General features: G+C 44.1%; 1 protein-coding gene across 2 annotated transcripts in view; it reads right to left on the bottom strand.

The window, feature by feature from the left end:
• Positions 1 to 6,610: 6,610 nt before the first annotated feature.
• Positions 6,611 to 17,085, bottom strand: part of ZDHHC23 (zDHHC palmitoyltransferase 23) — a 150,357-nt gene continuing 139,882 nt past the window's right edge. For both annotated transcript variants that reach the window (XM_078656657.1, XM_078656658.1), the window contains exon 5: positions 6,611 to 10,453. In XM_078656657.1, coding sequence (XP_078512783.1) covers positions 10,186 to 10,453 — 268 coding nt within the window. In that variant the 3' untranslated portion in view covers positions 6,611 to 10,185. The remainder of the gene's footprint in view (positions 10,454 to 17,085) is intronic.

Raw genomic sequence — 17,085 nt, forward strand, 5'->3', positions numbered from 1 at the left:
ACGGAGCAGAAATCGAAACCAATTGAGTTTTTGACGTCGTTGACGTACCCGAGGAGATTGTCGTCGACGGACAAATTTTCTTCTCTCCTTTCGCTTCCTGAGGTGTACTTGAAGGTTTCTTAAAGAGCTTTTCTTTTTCTGACAGCCAAGTGGCAACCGAAAGTCCTTGGCTTGCCTTTTTTCCAGATGATACCGCAGGAAGAAGTCCCTCTTTCTCCTTTGAATGGTGAGTAGATTTTTTGGGACTAAGCCATTTAGACCTTTCAGAGGTCATTTGAGAGGCTTTAGCAGGATGTTCCGGCTGAAGTAGAAGGGGAAGACCTACCCCTTTTTGTAGACCTCCTCGAAGATGTTGCTGAGGAAGAATCTTCACTGTCACTAGACAGAACCTCCTTTCGAGACTTCATCTTTTGTAGCCAAGTCAGAAGTCTCCCTTCACGGTCTCTCAGAGTTTTGGTCGAGAAGGTCCTGCAGATCTTACACTCAGTGATCTGGATATAAGCAATAAATGCAATCTTTCTGCTTATCTTGACATATAGCCTCTTCTTTGAGCAAGTAGCACAGGATTTAAATAAAGCTTTCTTTTCAGTCATCCTGAAGAAGAAAAAGTTGAAGAAATCCAAAGTTGAAGAAAAAAACGGAGCAGAGCTCAGTGGAGACTCCCTTAGCACAACGTGTGGTAGAAAATCTGAGGCTCTGAGGTTCTCTCAGGAGGGTTCTATGGGGTGAGGCTGATCCGATTGGTTGCTGCAACATTTTGGTCTCTTTTACAAAAAGAGGTAGATAGGCTACAAAATGAGATGAGGCCTAGGCCTTACTTTCTCTTTTGTACATACTGCTATGGTATTTTCTATTTACCGAGGCTCCCAGGCTGACGACGGGGAATGCTACAAAGCATGGGAATCTATGAAAGTTCAATACTGGGGCAAATCGATTTATTTTTCACAGGTCACCAACAGGGAAAACGGTCTCTCAGGACCCGTTTTGGCTTCTCGCCTTCATCAACATATAACTATGTTCGATTACAGAACAAAGTCCTGTGCCCACGTACAAGGGTGATGGGTTTAGTGTGAAATCCAAAATGTAAATAACTTTTCTTGTAAAAATTTCTGAAGGTCGACATTAGGAGTATCATTAATGGGGATTTTTAGATCACTCCAGATCAATACAGAAAGAACAAACCAGCCGACACGTGTTTCGTCACAACATGGTACATTTGTGACTCTTCAGGGCTGTATTGTTGGCAAAAAGTCAAGGAAATAAGACAAAAGTGAAGGATCTCTGTCCAGTTTCCAAATTCAAAGGTAACCTGCCATGTCATCTATTCAACGTTACAGTGACTAAGGACATGAGTAGATAGTGCGGCGACGTGTCAATGCAGGTTTCTGGTTGCATTCATCGCAATACTCCTGAAGGATTAAGTCAAAGGATTCGGGTTTTCAAAAGACAGAATGGTTAGTCTTTGCCCCGGACAGATATTTAAAGCGGTCGGTTCATCATAGAGGTGTACGCTGATCGTCTAGGTTTAGCTATTGGATACCACGGTGACAACTGCACCTTTTATGATTCTGATGTATTACAACTTGGATGTCTCAGCGTGGTTTCTTTTGTCCTGAGGAAGACCCTATGTGATGCCTTTTCAGTAATACAGACACCAGACACCTTGGTCAATGTAACCTCGAATAGATGACATGGCTGGTTACCTTTGAACTTCGACAGAGATCCTTTCACGTTTGTGTTAGTTATGCATTTATGTAATGTTTGTCAGTCACATTATATAACACCATATGTCACATCAGTCACCGATAAACGTTTTGTTTTTGTTCATGTTGTGTATTAAAGCCATATTTACTAAATGAAAAATATATATGACTTGAAGCATCATTGTGGGGAGTCCGGTTCTATACTCAGACTACATAAAAAGTAATGTCTTTCATTTTACTGTCATTGCATGAAAGGAATGGTCTTTTACCCAACTGAACTTTTTGTAGACTATAGCAACACTACCCAGGTTCCTAGGGACACAGGGCTACCCCTTTGACTTTAATAGTGATGATGCAATCAGAATCTCAGATAAAAAGGGATTTTCCTCACAATGTCACTGGGCTTGGCAGCTACAGGGGAGATACCATTTTTTTAAAATATTTTGTTCACATGCAACCCTGCAAAACGTCAGTGCTTTTTGCTTGCAAAACAAAAACTATTCTTGACAGTGACACTTTATTTCTAGCAATTCAGAGCTTCTTTGAGCTGTGCAATTGCATTTGATATGCCAGCATGTGCAAAATGTACTTATTAGCAAGCTCTAAGCAGGGAAGTGTTTCCAGCCTGCATTTAGCTGCTGGCCTGCCCAGAGTCAAGAGAAGTGGTTGTCAAGAGTTACAGGTGCACTGCTGCCAGACACTCCTCTCAGTAGCATGATTGGCTAGAAGCAGCTATGTATCAGGAGTAGGGCTGGCACGCTGGGAACCATCTGTGCTTGTGCAGTATGCAATTCTTCCTTTTATTTCCTGGGACACGCCAAGCATTTGCACTCCATTGTTGGTATTCTGAATATATGGGACTCTCCATGCTTGAGCATCCTAAGCCCATTCACGATGACTAGCACATCCTCCTCAGGATTAGTCTCCAGCCCTGTGCCAGTGCTGCAGCCCCAGACTTGTGCACATTTAATGAGCAAAAAGGAGTACGCTTTTTCAAGTTTCAGAAACACTAACTAGCATGATGACACCTCAACAAAAGACACCACATGTTACTCAAGCTACTCCTTGATCTCTTGCTTTAGATGCCAGAGTGACACTGTTTTTAGCCTTCATTTAATGCTTTCAATGGTATGACAGTAGCAATTCTTTCCAAAATGCAAACATTCTAAGAATCATATAGCCCACCTGGGCTGCAAAAGTCGCGCTTCCCAAAAATGTATAAAATAGCCATAACTGTTGGCTTTCCAATGCTTGTTTCTATGTGTGCCTACCCGTGCTGGCTCGGGTTCACCTTTCCTCTGCTTACCTTCTATGTTCAAATACATCTTGCAAACAAGGTATTCTTTTTTTTAAATAATCTAGCGAATGAATGGATGGAAAGAACCTTTTACCCCGGAAAGTTGGCTCACCAGGTGCAAGAAGAAAAAGTTACTAACCTTAGGTATGGCATAGTCTACTAGAGACTATCTAGCCGCAGAGTCCATTCCTTAGAATTATTCCCAGGCCTCAGACTATCTGGAAATTATTCATGAGTAGTACCCCTAAGCAGCCAGTAGGTGGCGTTCTTCGGCTCCGCTTGGAGTCGTTTGTGCAAGAAGTGACATGCGCTGTGCATAAATAGGCGGCAGCCCAGCGCACTGATGTCAGTTTCCTTTCATGACTTTCCATACTAGAAGCACGAACTCAAGAAAAACACTGACCACTGATGTGGAAAACTAGAGCCCTGAATGGTGAACAGGCCAGACCATAGAAATCTGTTCACAGAGCGAGGAGGACAGGTGGGTTGGTAAGGAATCTGAGGTAAGATCGTCTCTACCAGTTAAGGAGGCTTTTAGCTACAGACTCCTTACCTTCGAATAGATACCAAAGCAATACCTCTCCAGGGATGGGGCTGCAAAACATTTCACGCTAAAAAGTCCTGCAGGACCGAATGGGCAAAGTGCCCATCCTTACAGGCCTGACTGTCCAGGCAGTAGTGCTTGGTGAACATGTGCAGAGAAGACCACGTTGCTGGCTGGCAGATGTCCAGGGCCGAACTCCGCATGCTAACACAGTGGCCACAGCCCTGGCTCTGGTGCAATGACCAAGCAAACCCTCAAGGGGTTGCTTTCTTGGCCAGTGCTTGGCAGATTTAATGCAGAGCAATGTCCATCAGGTGATGGTCAGCTTGTGTGCAGCCTTCCTTTTTTTGGCTCCACCATACCCCATGTATAGTTGGTCGTCCATCCATTAATCTTTTGTGCAGTCAAGGTAAAACGACAATACTCTTTTGGGGTCCAGCCCGTGGAGTTACTCCTCTTCCTTAGAGGGATACGATGGAGCATAAAAGGTAGGCAGGGTGATGGGCTGGCCTACATGAAAGAGAGTGACAACTTTAGGCAGAAAAGAAGCTCCATTGGACAGAACCAGCTTCTCTGGGAAGATGGTTCGTTATGGAGGCTTGGATGACGAGCCCTGGAGCTAACTGACCCTCCCCGGCAGGTGTTATCACCACTAAAAAGGCCGTCTTGATGTTAAAACCTGAAAGAACATTTATGCAGCAGCTCAAAGGGAGCGCACATCAGGAATGTAAGTACAAGATTGATGTCCCACTGAAGAACGATAAAGAATGAAGATGGAAACACATGTTGGAGACCTTTCAAAAACCTATTTAAACAGGGGAGAGGATAAGGGATGGCTATTCTCACTACCACAGGAAGGCTGAGATGGCAGAAAGACAGCCCTTAAGGTGCCCAATGCAGAGCCCTGCTGGGCAAGAAAAAGAATAAACACAAGGACTGATGATATTATCAACCACCAGTAGTGCAGGTGATGGTGTATCCTGCCTCGCACTGGTTGCCCTTGATGGTTGGAGGGTGAACTAAAGCGGTTTGGAGCTACCCGACCCACTGGGTATGGGGGTATCATGTCCTTGGCCACGCAGAGGCTGGAGACCTTGTGTGCAGTGGTGGTTGGGCAGGTAAGGACGTGACTGAAAGCTTCTTTTGAGGCTGCGAAAGAATCTGGCTATCCTCAAAGCGCTGCAACACTGAGTCCACCCTGTCTACGAAGAGATGGGAGCCATCAATGGGCATATCCATCAGCGAAACTTGGACATCCCCTGAAAAGCCAGTCGTTCTCATCCAGGCAGGGTGCCGTATGGTCACTGAAGAAGAAATCGCCCTGCCCAGCCAGTTGGTCGTTTCCAGCCCACATCTGATCGTGAACTTCGCTGCATCTCTCCAGTCTGCCATAGCTTGGGATAGTATGGCCTATGTCTCCTTCAAGACCATGTTAGGCAGCACCTGTGCAACCGATTCACACAGGGCATGGGAGTAACAGCCCAAAAGCTCTGCAGTGTTCATGGACTGCAGTGCGAGGCTGGTGGAAGAAACATTTTCTCGCATCAGGTGTCCAAGCCTTATGTATTCTCCATCCGGTGGAGTGGTAGGGAATGTGCCAGGATTTATGCAGGAAGTGAGGCTTGGACCACCAAGCTCTGTGGGATAGGGTGTTGTATGAGGAAACTGGTATCCCCGGGGAGGGACAGGGTAGTGTGATAGCAGCAGGCAATTATCCTGTTTACAGGAGCTGCTGTGCTGGGCCTCAAGCAGGGTATCTGTAAGGTATTAATTAAAAATGAGAATCAATTTCAAGTGGATCACTCCCGGTTGAAGCACATGTCAAGATGTTAGCCTTGTCTGCCACTGACGGCAGGTTAAGGACCAGGACCATAGGCACCCTTCTCACCACCATAGCAAAAGAAGCTGCCTCCTCCATAGCCACAGCAGGAGGCGAGACCATGTCAGCATCTGGAGAGGTGTTTAGTCCACTGGCGTCCACCAACTCCTCACACAAGCCCATGCAAAGGTATAGGGGCTTGTATTCCTCAGGGTCCAGTGGCCCTCCCATTCCTCCCCAGGCCTAGCCCCAGGCTCCAGTTGGCACCCCTTCTGCTCCATGTTTAGGGATGAGAATTGGAAGGGGCGCTGTTGGCATCAGGACTGGTGTCAAGGACGGTCAAGGTGGTACGACCAGCACCAGTCAGAATCTAGCCATGGATTCAAGTGGCACGACTGGCACTGGGGCAGATCTGCTGGTGGGGAACCAGTAGGGGCCCCTCAAAAATCCACGGGCCCGAGGGCATGCCAGTGGGGACTGGCCACTCAACTATGAGGTGCATGGTCACATAAAATTCAAGAAGTTGGACAGGAGTCGCTCTGTCTCCCGGAACCTCAGGGAGGCAAGGAGCCGGCCCAGGCGCATTCTCAACTACAGAGCCAGGCCTTGAAAGAAGATGCTCCCTTGTCTCGTCGGATGACTTTGACGGATGGGGTGAAGTCGAAGACCTCTTTGACTTCTTACCTTTCTTCTTTTGGTAGAACTTACCCGAATGCCTTGATGATTTCGACTGCGATGAAGATCGATGGCTCCACGACCGATCATGGGACCTTTCTTTGATGGGGACCGAGACGGTTGTGGTTTCGAGCGGCAAGGAGCTTTAGGGACCACTACCTCAAGGACTTTGGGTGCATGGCATTGACACGGAACTTTGCATTGTGGTCGCGCTCCAGGCACCAGAGACAAACAAGATGCATGTCTGTTATCGACATCTGTCGGTGACTGTCGCCGGAAGGCCCTCTCCGGATCTGCACTGACTGGCGCGGAAAGAACTGACATCAGCACTCCAGTGGTGACGCCTATACAGACACCGCGCACATCAGTACCGGCACGGAGGATATCGAGCGGATCCAAACTCCGATACCTATTGGAACTGCTCACATAAAATTTCCGGATCCAACCCGACGCCTGGATGCAATGCTAAGGTAAGAAATATGTGTCTAGAAGTCTATCAGATAGCCATATTTAAGCTCCGCACTTTTACAGATGCTCCTATAATTTCAGAGAAAACATGACAGAAGAAAACAAATAGCAGGAAGACTTGTATAAAATTAGGTCTATACAGAGCCTTTACAAGTGCTAAACACAGCTTCAAGCTTTCACTCAGTCCCTTACCCACAGGCATAAGATCACAAGGGACAGTGACCTGAGTGCATTATAGGTTCCTGGTTAGATCATTCAGTAACAAGAGCGTGCATTCATCCATCTACCACTACTTCACGTGTGCAACGCATCACCATGCTTTTTACTACCAATCGAGACAGCCATGATGTTGGTAAGCCTTGTTATGTAGAGAACAAATACCATAGAAGCCATAATGGTTTTTGTAAAAAGTTATATTACATGATTGTTTTGTACTCAAGAGAGACTCTGCTACTGAGTGAGTGAGAACTGACAAAACACGAGAAGCCTCAAGTGGACATCTTTGATTAGCGATTCACATACTTTGAGAAATCTTAATGAGATCTTGATTTGGATCTTTTCCCCACAGGTCAGCAACTTCCACAGGATCAGTCTAAAAAAATAGTTATTAGTCATAACGATGAGACACTCATAACATTTATAAAGGATCCACCACAGGCACCGCCACCACATCCTCCTACAGGCAGTAGTCTTTTCGGCAAGAACAGGAGTAATTTGTGGCACCGATGTGCATGCCCATTCCATCATGTTGAGAAGTTGAAAAGGGGCTGGAAAATTGAAACATCAATGACCCTTCATCCTCTGGTAGATTTTTAATCTAAGAGGCTGTCTAGATAAACAGCGCTACACGCACCTCTTGATGGTTCTGGATACTAGAGGAGGTAAAAGTTCAGGAAGAACTTATGAACCATAATGCTACCTGCCCTTTTTTATTGAGTTTCCTCACAGTTCCTTCAGAAGGCTGATGGCAAACACCATCTTTTTAAGAGTGAGATTTCTCTTGCCAGCAATACAAAACCTGAGACAGAGTGAATTATTAGTGAGAGAATTATAAAGACTTCAATCTGTTCAACTAAGCCTTTTACCTGCTTCCAGATTCACCCACTGTCACAGGGGCTTGTAACAAAGAGGAGATGAGGACATGCAATGAATGAGTCATAGAAATGCAGACAAAGTTGAAAAGGAAGTCAAAAAATTAATAACGAATGTGGTCACAGGAATTACAGACTATTGAAGAAATGAAGGAGGACAGTAGGCCAATAAAGGGAGGTCCTCTGGAAAGAGAGGAAAGGTGTGGGAAGCATACAGAAAAGAGGTATGAGGAGAATGTAGACAGATGCAATGTGGCAGTTAGCAGAGCAGGAGGCACTAAAAGGGCAGTAAATAGAGGAATGTTATAGAAGTGTTGCAGAAGGATAAGGCTTGGACAGCTATACGGATAGTGGTAATGAATGGTGATGCAAATGGAGTAAGAGTATAGGAAAGATAGAGGATGAAGGGCGGTGGACTACAGGTCAATGGCCGACAAAGGTCAAGAATGCACTGGGAACTCCAAAATCATCATTGTTGTAATAGCAGCCCCATATTGCACTAAGTAGCTTTGAATAAGTTGTATTCTAAACCCATACTCATTACTCTGCCATACAACAGCAAAATGATAGATCACAGCTTGGAGGACAAGATCCCAAGGGGGAGGAGAACAGATCAGGGTGATGGAAGTGTTGGCATGAAGGAAGGCAGGTGGCATAGGTAGGTGGAAGGTCAAAGGGAGGAAGTTAGAGAGTTGTTCAGGAATGGGGGCAGTGCAAGGATTGTTGCTTTTGTACTGGTAAGTCACTAAAACGGATGTTTCTTGAAGGAATTAACTAAATGTAAATAAAAATGTATTCAAGCCCATACACGCCTCCTTTTGATTTTGTACGCACGTTTCCTAGTACAGTTGCAATTCTTAAGAGGAATGCATGAAATCGTTCTGTACTCCTGGTTTTTGTATGGAAACCGGGAGCCTATCTGTAAACGTCCTCAAGTGTGCTTTCAGGGCTGCATTGTAATAGAGTACCTGAAGATCCATCCACCTTTTAAGCATTGAAAGCAGCCAGCGAGGCATGAGCAGGAACAAAGAGCAGCCTAATCCCATCATTCAACATCATGATAAAATGATAAAGAATTATTCACAATGGTAATCTGTTCCACACCCCCCATAGCTAATGTCAAGTGCTTCCAACATGAAGCAAAAAGCAAGAGGACACTGTTTGTACAAAACGATTCATTGCATACTAGTGGTTGTGTTCAACGCTTTGGGCAAGCTCGTATGGTCAGATCAGGCTGCGGTAAACAACTTTTCAGCACAATAAAGAGCTTTACGACTTGCCTATCTTTTGTTACATAAGGAAGATACCAGTACATTGTTGTAGACATGTTTCAGGATGGTCATGTGAACAGAAGACAAAGATTTGTATGATTTGGAGAATAAAATGAATGCAGTCATTCCTGACACTGTAAAAGAAGTCCCATGATCATGAAGCAGAATGATTGGACTTCTGTTTGTTACAGTCACTGTCCAGTATGAAACAATTGCACCTGCTGCAGACACATTTATCGTTACACATCAACTGATCTCCTCATCTGAATGTCTGTGTGTTTTAAGGAGTTAAGCACCAAGATCACACTGTGGCAGTGATTCCCCACCATACCAAGAAACTTCTGCACCACTACCCCTTTGCGGCTGTTCTTAGGAAAGGGGTTTTGTGTACATGGCTAAAATCAGATTTCATGGTACAAGAGGAAAATCTGGCTAGATGTACTTTCTCCAGTGTGCCAAAGGAGGACAGGAGTAGACAAGTAGGTTCAGGCAAGGACAAACACACCACTGGTTGGATTGCTGCTTCACAAGGATGTAAAAAATGAATCTTTGTTACCGTATTAGTGTGCTCAACGGATAAGGTGGTAGAGTGAGGGATTAAAAAAACCCTTGGAAACAATTAGCCCTTCGGCTTGACACGTCAAGCTTTAAAACCTCAAAATTCACACTGGAGAAGCTGGTATTTGGTATCTCAAGTTCTTAACAAAACATGATAGTATGATGCTGAACTGTGTTGATCTTCAGTCAGTCGACAGTTCTTGGACACGGTTTATGTGGAAGAAGCAATGTCTCATACTAAGAAGTTATGCAATGCCATGGAATAGTTTAAAGTGCTAGTAAAGAGCACAACAGTTAAGGTGCTTCTTAGAGATTTCATACAACATCAGATCAGTGCCTTCTTTAAGAACAACAAGGTCCAATGAATAAAGATTTCCAAAGTTGTTCAGCCAACCTTACACCAAGTTAACGGACTGATCAGTTTGTTTTCTAATATAAAATATTAAGACACTCATTTGTGAATGGACAGGTAAACCCTGCCAGGATAAAATGAAGGAGGCTGAGGACAGTGGCAATAAAGATCATTCAGAATCTTGTGTCTCAACCGAAGACGCTGCATTTTTCAAGGAGAGGTGAAATTAGAAGTATACTTTGAGTATAAATAGAGATAAATTGAATACTGATATATTATTCTACCCTATAATCACTGCACTCCTACCAGTACAGTAGTATGGTCTACAGACACTGCGGCTTGCACATTTGTTAGGAAGAACGATGTGGGCCAAGCCTAGCCGTAGGGTTAACACCTCCGAGTGAACATCAGACAATATCCAAAATGTGGTTCTGCTGGGCATGTTGCCCCAAGTTTAAAAACTGCATCCAGTTCTGGAAGAACCCACGGTTGTATAGCCCAGTGTCCACGATCAGGCCCCAAAGGTAGCGGCGGCCGCTTTTGTCTCGCAAGGCCATTCGAGCTTCCCTCTCGGTCACATTGTAGCTGACGTTCAATAGCTGGACCATAAAAATGTAGCTCATGGCGGTGGTGACGATTGTGCAGTACCATGTGCAGGTGAAGGCCAGGGCCGAGCTGGGCGGGAAACAAGAGCAGAAGATCAACACATCTCATCTGTAGTTCAAAGCAACCAGGTAAAAAACGAATTTCAATCTTAACTTCATTGCTTCAACGAAGGGCACAACTTAGTTCAATTTTATGATACACAAACACCAACACACAAGCTCAGAAAGTTATGTACAATAGAAAAAATATATACCATTCACAGAATTTGAAAAACCTTCATAAGGCTGTTTTGAAATTTAGAGTCCACAGCATATGGCTTGTTGAGCAATTACCTTAGTTATGACTTCTTTTTAACTAGTGAAACATTAACAACCCGTATACCTATCCCTGTGCCAAAATGAAAAGCCCATAAGTTACAGGTCATGCATTAATTTTAGAGTTGCCTGAACGTGAAAAAAGTAGTACCGTAATCTTTCAGTTGTCTTTCTGTTCATCTCCAAAATCATTTGGCATTCTGACATCAAACTAAACAGGTGAATTGGAAATGCACAGATTCAGAAAAATATAAGATGTAGACAAAGGAAGAGTTTAAAGATACACAGAATTCAGCCACGTCAATTCATAGTATTATTTCAGACAAATATGCAGTACATTCAGACTCTCTCCGGACTCATTGTGTGGCCACTAACTGCAACACGTGCCACATTCACACAGGGTGACGCTAGTCATTGAAGGCACAATCAATAGGGGCCTATTTGTTATGTTCTTGCTGGGCAGGAGGTGTGCTAGTGTGCACAGTGACGCAGGAAACACTGGGGCTTGAACAGCTGGTCAGTGACAACCCAAATAATTATCTACCAAGGGCCTACTCATATTGGAACTAGCCTTCCTTAAAACACGCGAGTTTCCTCTTCTGCCTGTCCATCTCCACCCCCGCATCCTGTCCTTGTCCCTGCCCAGGAACTCTGTCCCGGTCTCTATGTACTAGACTGCTAACTCTTTCTGCAGCTTAGCTAGGGTGTGGTAACATTGCATCTTCCTCCAACTTGGAAACAGCGTTTACATTCCTTCAATTAGTCGAGTTGGAGTCCTGCTGTTTCTCTCTGGTGTTTGTTGTGTCACACTGGTACCTTCGGAGTGATGTGGCTCCCTTGTGAGTTCTTCTTCATTCTCCCACCGTTGTTGTGTTGACATCCTCTTCGTCAGGCAGTAGATGGTAAGGCAATGAAGCGTGATCTGTTCTGTGTTATTTGCTTGTCTCCATTCTTGGCGGTCATTATAGTCATTCCTTTCCTTAAGTCCACTTGCAGATGGGTCATAGCTGGTGTTGATCTTCCAGGCTTGTTGAGGTTTCACTCTGTATGTCTGAGAACTTGGCTCGTCTTTAAGCATCTGAGTGCTCTTTCACTCCTCCTTTAGTCTCTCTATCCAGAGCACTTATCCTGGCAGCTGACTTCTGGGTCTGATCCTGGTTGAGCCTTTGGTTACAGCTCTGTGTCCTTGTTCGGAGTTCTCGGCCATAAACAAGCTGTGCGGGGCACTGTCATGATGATGTGAGATGTGTTTCAATACGCCTGTGGGACTGTGTTCAGCACTTATGTGGCATGTGTTCACTTTTGTCCATTACTACAATCACATATTAGCCTAATTCAGTGGACCAAAGAAATGGACGGCAATGGTGTTCAAGACTCCTTCTGGTAGAGGAGTCCTCAGGAGTGGTGGTGGATCCTTCACTAACAAGTTGGCACTGATGACATTTTCTTAGTGTCTTCCACCATTTGATCCTGCTGTAAAAACCACATGCTGTCTCGAAGGGCTCTTTTCGTCGCTATTAACGCTCTGAGTCCTTCATTAACCAGGACTATTCTGGTGTCTCTAAGTAATATGCCTCATGGTGTTACAATCAACTCTTTGTGGATTCGAGGGTACTCTATACTTGGGTGAGCTTTCATCGATGTTTCTCCACTGTGTTAATCTTTTCACTTCTGTCAGTTTGTAGTCTGCACAAGTGGCTTTTCGATGTTGTTTAGCTAGTGATGTAGCTCAACTCGTTACTAAATTTAAGTACTCTTCAGCTGATGATGGTGCTCTCTGAGTGTGTACTAGGACATGTAATCTGCTGGGTTGTCATCTTTTCCTGGTTTGTGCAAAATTGAGTACGAGCCTTCTTGCAGGTGAATTCCCCATCACTCAATTTTCAGTGGCAATTTTCCTTGGAGTTTACTAAAAATTGTTGTAAGTGACTGAATGTATTCAAAAAAAAGTTTAACATGCTAAACATGTGACAGTGCTCACATGCCCACACCACCGCTTTGCCTCCTTTCTCTGCTTGAGAGTATGGTCTGACGTCCAACAGACTTCAGTTGGTATTAGACTCAATCCAATGGTGTCCTTCATTAGGGCATTATTATGCTAGGATAGCTCTTAGACCTACCGGACTACATGTTGGTGGCACTGTGGACTCTCCTTTTGATTTCTTGGAATGCTTGTTCACATGCCAGGGTCCATTCAAACTGGAGTCTTTGTTTTGTCCAGGGTAAGCCCAGATATGGGGCCTGTGCTTGCTACGCCACCAAATTCAAGCTACCCTGACTGATGAGGAGTGATACCCTGAAACCGGTTCCAGCACGCTCGTTTCTGGTCCAGGGAGACCCTGGCTTGGCAGTTCGGGCTGGACTGTTCCCATGCGGAGCATGGTGAAGACTGATTTGCATATGGCTGGGTCTAAACTGGAATGGTGCAGTGTGCAAAAACACGATGGATTTAACCCAGACCTGTGACTGGGGGCGAATGTTTGATTTGTTCAACATTCAGTCCATCTGTTCTTTTTGCAGGTGTTCCATTTAAGGCTGTGATTTGCTTTTGTTCTGGTCTCATGCTATAAAGCCACACACAATTGCACTGATGTACCGCTGAATGGCCTCTTGAAATATTTCCGCCACTGATAACTCCGAAGCAGAGTCACTTGTATAGGGACAAGCCCAGGTGAGTGGTGAACTTTGTGATGTACCTCGAATTTTTACGTAGATCTAGTTCTATAATCTTCACTGTGCGCAATACTTGCTTTTCATCTTTTTCTCAGTCATCAACCTCGTACTGCCACTCCACTCACTTTGATCATGTTGTGTTTCCAATGGATAGAACTAGCTGGTCTGAAGGTCAGATATGATGCTGAATCCCCTGCTGGGTTTTGTCTTGAAAGACATGATGCTCTTTGTTATTTAATTTTTATTTGATCGATAGGTTTTGTTTTAGTCTTTGCAGCACTGTTTTAGCTGATTTTGGAGTTGTTTGCCTTCTAAATAGCTGTTCCAATCAAAGGTCATCTAATCCTTGGCTTCAAATGGCGGTCTAAGTATTTCCAATGGGGCACCTGACTTTAAAATGGCAACCTCTGTGCTTTCAAAAGGGCACCTTACTTCAAGATGGGCCTCCATATTCTCAATGGGGTGCATGGCCTTGATATGGTGGCTTGCCTGTACTCAGATAATGGAGATGACTTACATTAAAATGGTGAATATCTAGAGTTGCAGTCCCCACCATTTGTTTGAAGCATTCTTTGGATTGCCACTGTGCCTTTCTACTTGAAGGTCACAATTCCCGACCTTCATCACCAGTTGTGTTTCCGCCAGGCTGGGGGTGTGCAATGACATGCTGGTGCTAGACAGATTTTTTTTACAATCGGAAATCCTATCTATCACATGCCAAGGGTCTACTCATATCAAAGCTACCCTACAATATATGAGTCATCTTCTGTCTTTACTATTTTGCCCCGCTTCCTGTCCTTGCCCCCAAGGGAAAGTTTGCTCGCCAATTGGCTAGACTGCTAACTCCTCCGGTTTGGCAACATTACATTAAGCTATTTACAAACTGCATTTTGTAGTATGTTTAGCAGTACTACAATTCTACTACTGACATACTACAAAATACTATTCACTAACCTACGTGCTGCGGTCTCTGCCACCTCCTCTCCTATTTCTTCTGTGCAGAGTTCTCTGCACAAGTATGCCTATGTTTGAGTAGCAAATGTGTGAGGGAATGGGAGTGTGCCTGCAAAATGGGGAGTATTTACTGCTTCCACAACCCCTCATATTTAGCAGTAAGTGGAGCTAAGGAGGGGTTTAGGGAGGGGCATGCAGCTACTCTCAAAAAAGTATGCCTATGCTACTCACAAACTGCTCTTCTAAACTTACTAAAGCCAAAGAGGACCCAAAAAGTGGTAAATGTACTCCTGGCACAGAGTCCAGCCCACACATGGCCAACTAGTGCTATTGCAACCCATTCCTATAGAAAATAATGAAGGTAGGGACTTAAAATAACACTGTATAGAAAATAATAATAAAATATTTTATATTGACTACCTAAAATATATATAAATGAAATTAACTTTAAAAAAAATCACATATAAATGATTTTATTTTAAAATATTTTTATGACTTTAACTTTAAAATTAAATGTAACTTTACTTTTTTTAAAGATACACCAATTTAAATGAATTTCATACATAACTTAATAATTTTAATACATAACACATCAATATAAACATTTTGATTTAGGTGGAATTTTGGAAGGATAGTGGAAGTTTTCCCATTCAAAAGTTCCTCACCGGAGGCTCGGAAATGTAAATTTGATGAGGAAAAAATGTATTATCAGATTGTTACCATTAGTGGTTGGGTAGTAAAAGCCGATGAAACTTTAATGAAGACTAAATCTCAGATTCTAGGGCCACTGAATAAAGAGCTTTTGTAAATTCTGGGTGTGAATGTGTTTTATACTAAAGCAATGAGGCATTTTGCCAGCAGAACAAAGTACAGTAATAATAATATAGTGCTCACTTAACTCCAAGTCAAAAGAGAAAGTGTGAAGCAGGTGTGCCAGGTGCAAACAAGGAAAGTGGACCCTATCAGGAAGAAAGTGCTGCCCTCGGGGCAGCCGCTTACTCATGCTGCCCCCAGGGCAGCACATTCAAGAGAAATACGGAGCAGCTGTTTCCTTTTAAAAGGGATTAGAGATCCCTCTGCAGGTGGGTGCAGTGAGTGACTGCTTCCGCCTGCAAGGAGATGTCTGGGGAAGGGTGGGGGGTCCATGGGACTGCATTTCATCCCGTTACAGGGCTGCATTTAGAAGGGGCACCTTTTTGTGGGTTTGCCTCTGTGTCAATGTCGGTTAAATGGTGTGGGCGCAGAGGCAAAGTGACTCCCTCATTTGAATGGGGCCATGCCTCCATGCAAATAAGGGAATACCCTCTGATGATAGCACTGGCGCTATATGTTCGCCAGTACTATCCGTTATAAAAGGGCCCGCAAAATCATCTGAGGCTCCTTCTGTAATACTAAAGTGCCCCAGGGCACATAAAGCAGGCATAAGCACCCACTGCAAATTCCCCATCCAGCCCCCCCACCGGGCAGCTTCTTTAATATGGGCCCAAAATGCCAAGACCATTGCCCGACTGGTTGCTGCAGGACCCTGCTTTTAGATATTACTGTTAGAGGTGCATGAACACTCGGATTAGCACAGTGAACACCCTATACACACACCCAGCCGTCAGCGCCCAGATTTAATGTGGCCAAAGACTTTTGCCAATTTGATAATGTTCTGACACATGGCATTTTACACCTGTTTGCAATAAAGTAATCAGGAACTGCCTCAAAAAGTGGCTAGAGTTGGGCCTGGGAACTTGTATCTCATTGGTTAGGCAGTGTCCAGGGGTCATCTCTACACACTAGCTGGTACCAGGCATAAATGTGGCACAGATGAACACTTTCTGAAGATCAGAAGAGGACTAAACCTGCTTCCTGTGATCTGAGAGAAGCCCTGAAGGACTGGGCCTCGTCCCTCTTGTACCCAAGACAGAAAAGTGTGCTCTAAGAGTCAGTTGGCTGATTTGCTATGTGGCTACAGAAGGCAACAAGATGCAAGAAGCCTTTTCCTGGAAGTACCCAGTTGACCAGTGTCATCTGGACCCAGACTAGACCGTGCTCTTGGCCTCTGACAACCTGCGAGTGTTTAAATGCCTCATTTGAGGCCCTGGGGAGCTTTAGAGGTGCACATCTGTGGTTGGATGGGATGAAGACTAACTCGGAAGGTAAAATGTTTTACCAGAATTAACCTGTTTGGTGCTACCACCTTGCCCCATCGTGCCAGTCCTTAAATTGCACCTAGGTCCCAGTCTACGACGACCACTGACTATAACATTGGCTGTTTTACATAAAACTTTAAAAATGTCTAGCTTCAGTTCCTCTTGGATTTTTGCTATTTTGTTAAAGAAATTTTACTCTATTTTTCAGACTCCATTTAGCATTTTTATTGTTTTGCAGTTTCACTTTATTACTGTTTTGGTACTGCATTAATATTTTACACATTACCCTAAATTAATCCTTTCTGGTCTGTGCCAAAGCTACCAGGGGGTTGAACTCAGGGTGTTTTAGAGACTTTGAGGGTTAACGCTGTCAAGAATTGTGGTTCTTCCTTGATGCTTCAGGTGGGCAATCGCTCACTGCAAACAATTCAATTCCCTACATGCAGATACTTAGTAAAGTACATAAACATTACCATTTTGTTACAGTTCTTGTAATCATAACTAAATGGGCAGCTAGACGTACCATACAGCCAAAAACAAATGGAGGCTTTTTAAAATGTGTGCTAAAAGTTTAGTTCTCACTATCACAAAACCAATCTTCAGCAATATTCACAGTTCTATT

Source organism: Lissotriton helveticus, chromosome 8 (assembly GCF_964261635.1).
Source record: "Lissotriton helveticus chromosome 8, aLisHel1.1, whole genome shotgun sequence".
Taxonomy (NCBI): domain Eukaryota; kingdom Metazoa; phylum Chordata; class Amphibia; order Caudata; family Salamandridae; genus Lissotriton; species Lissotriton helveticus.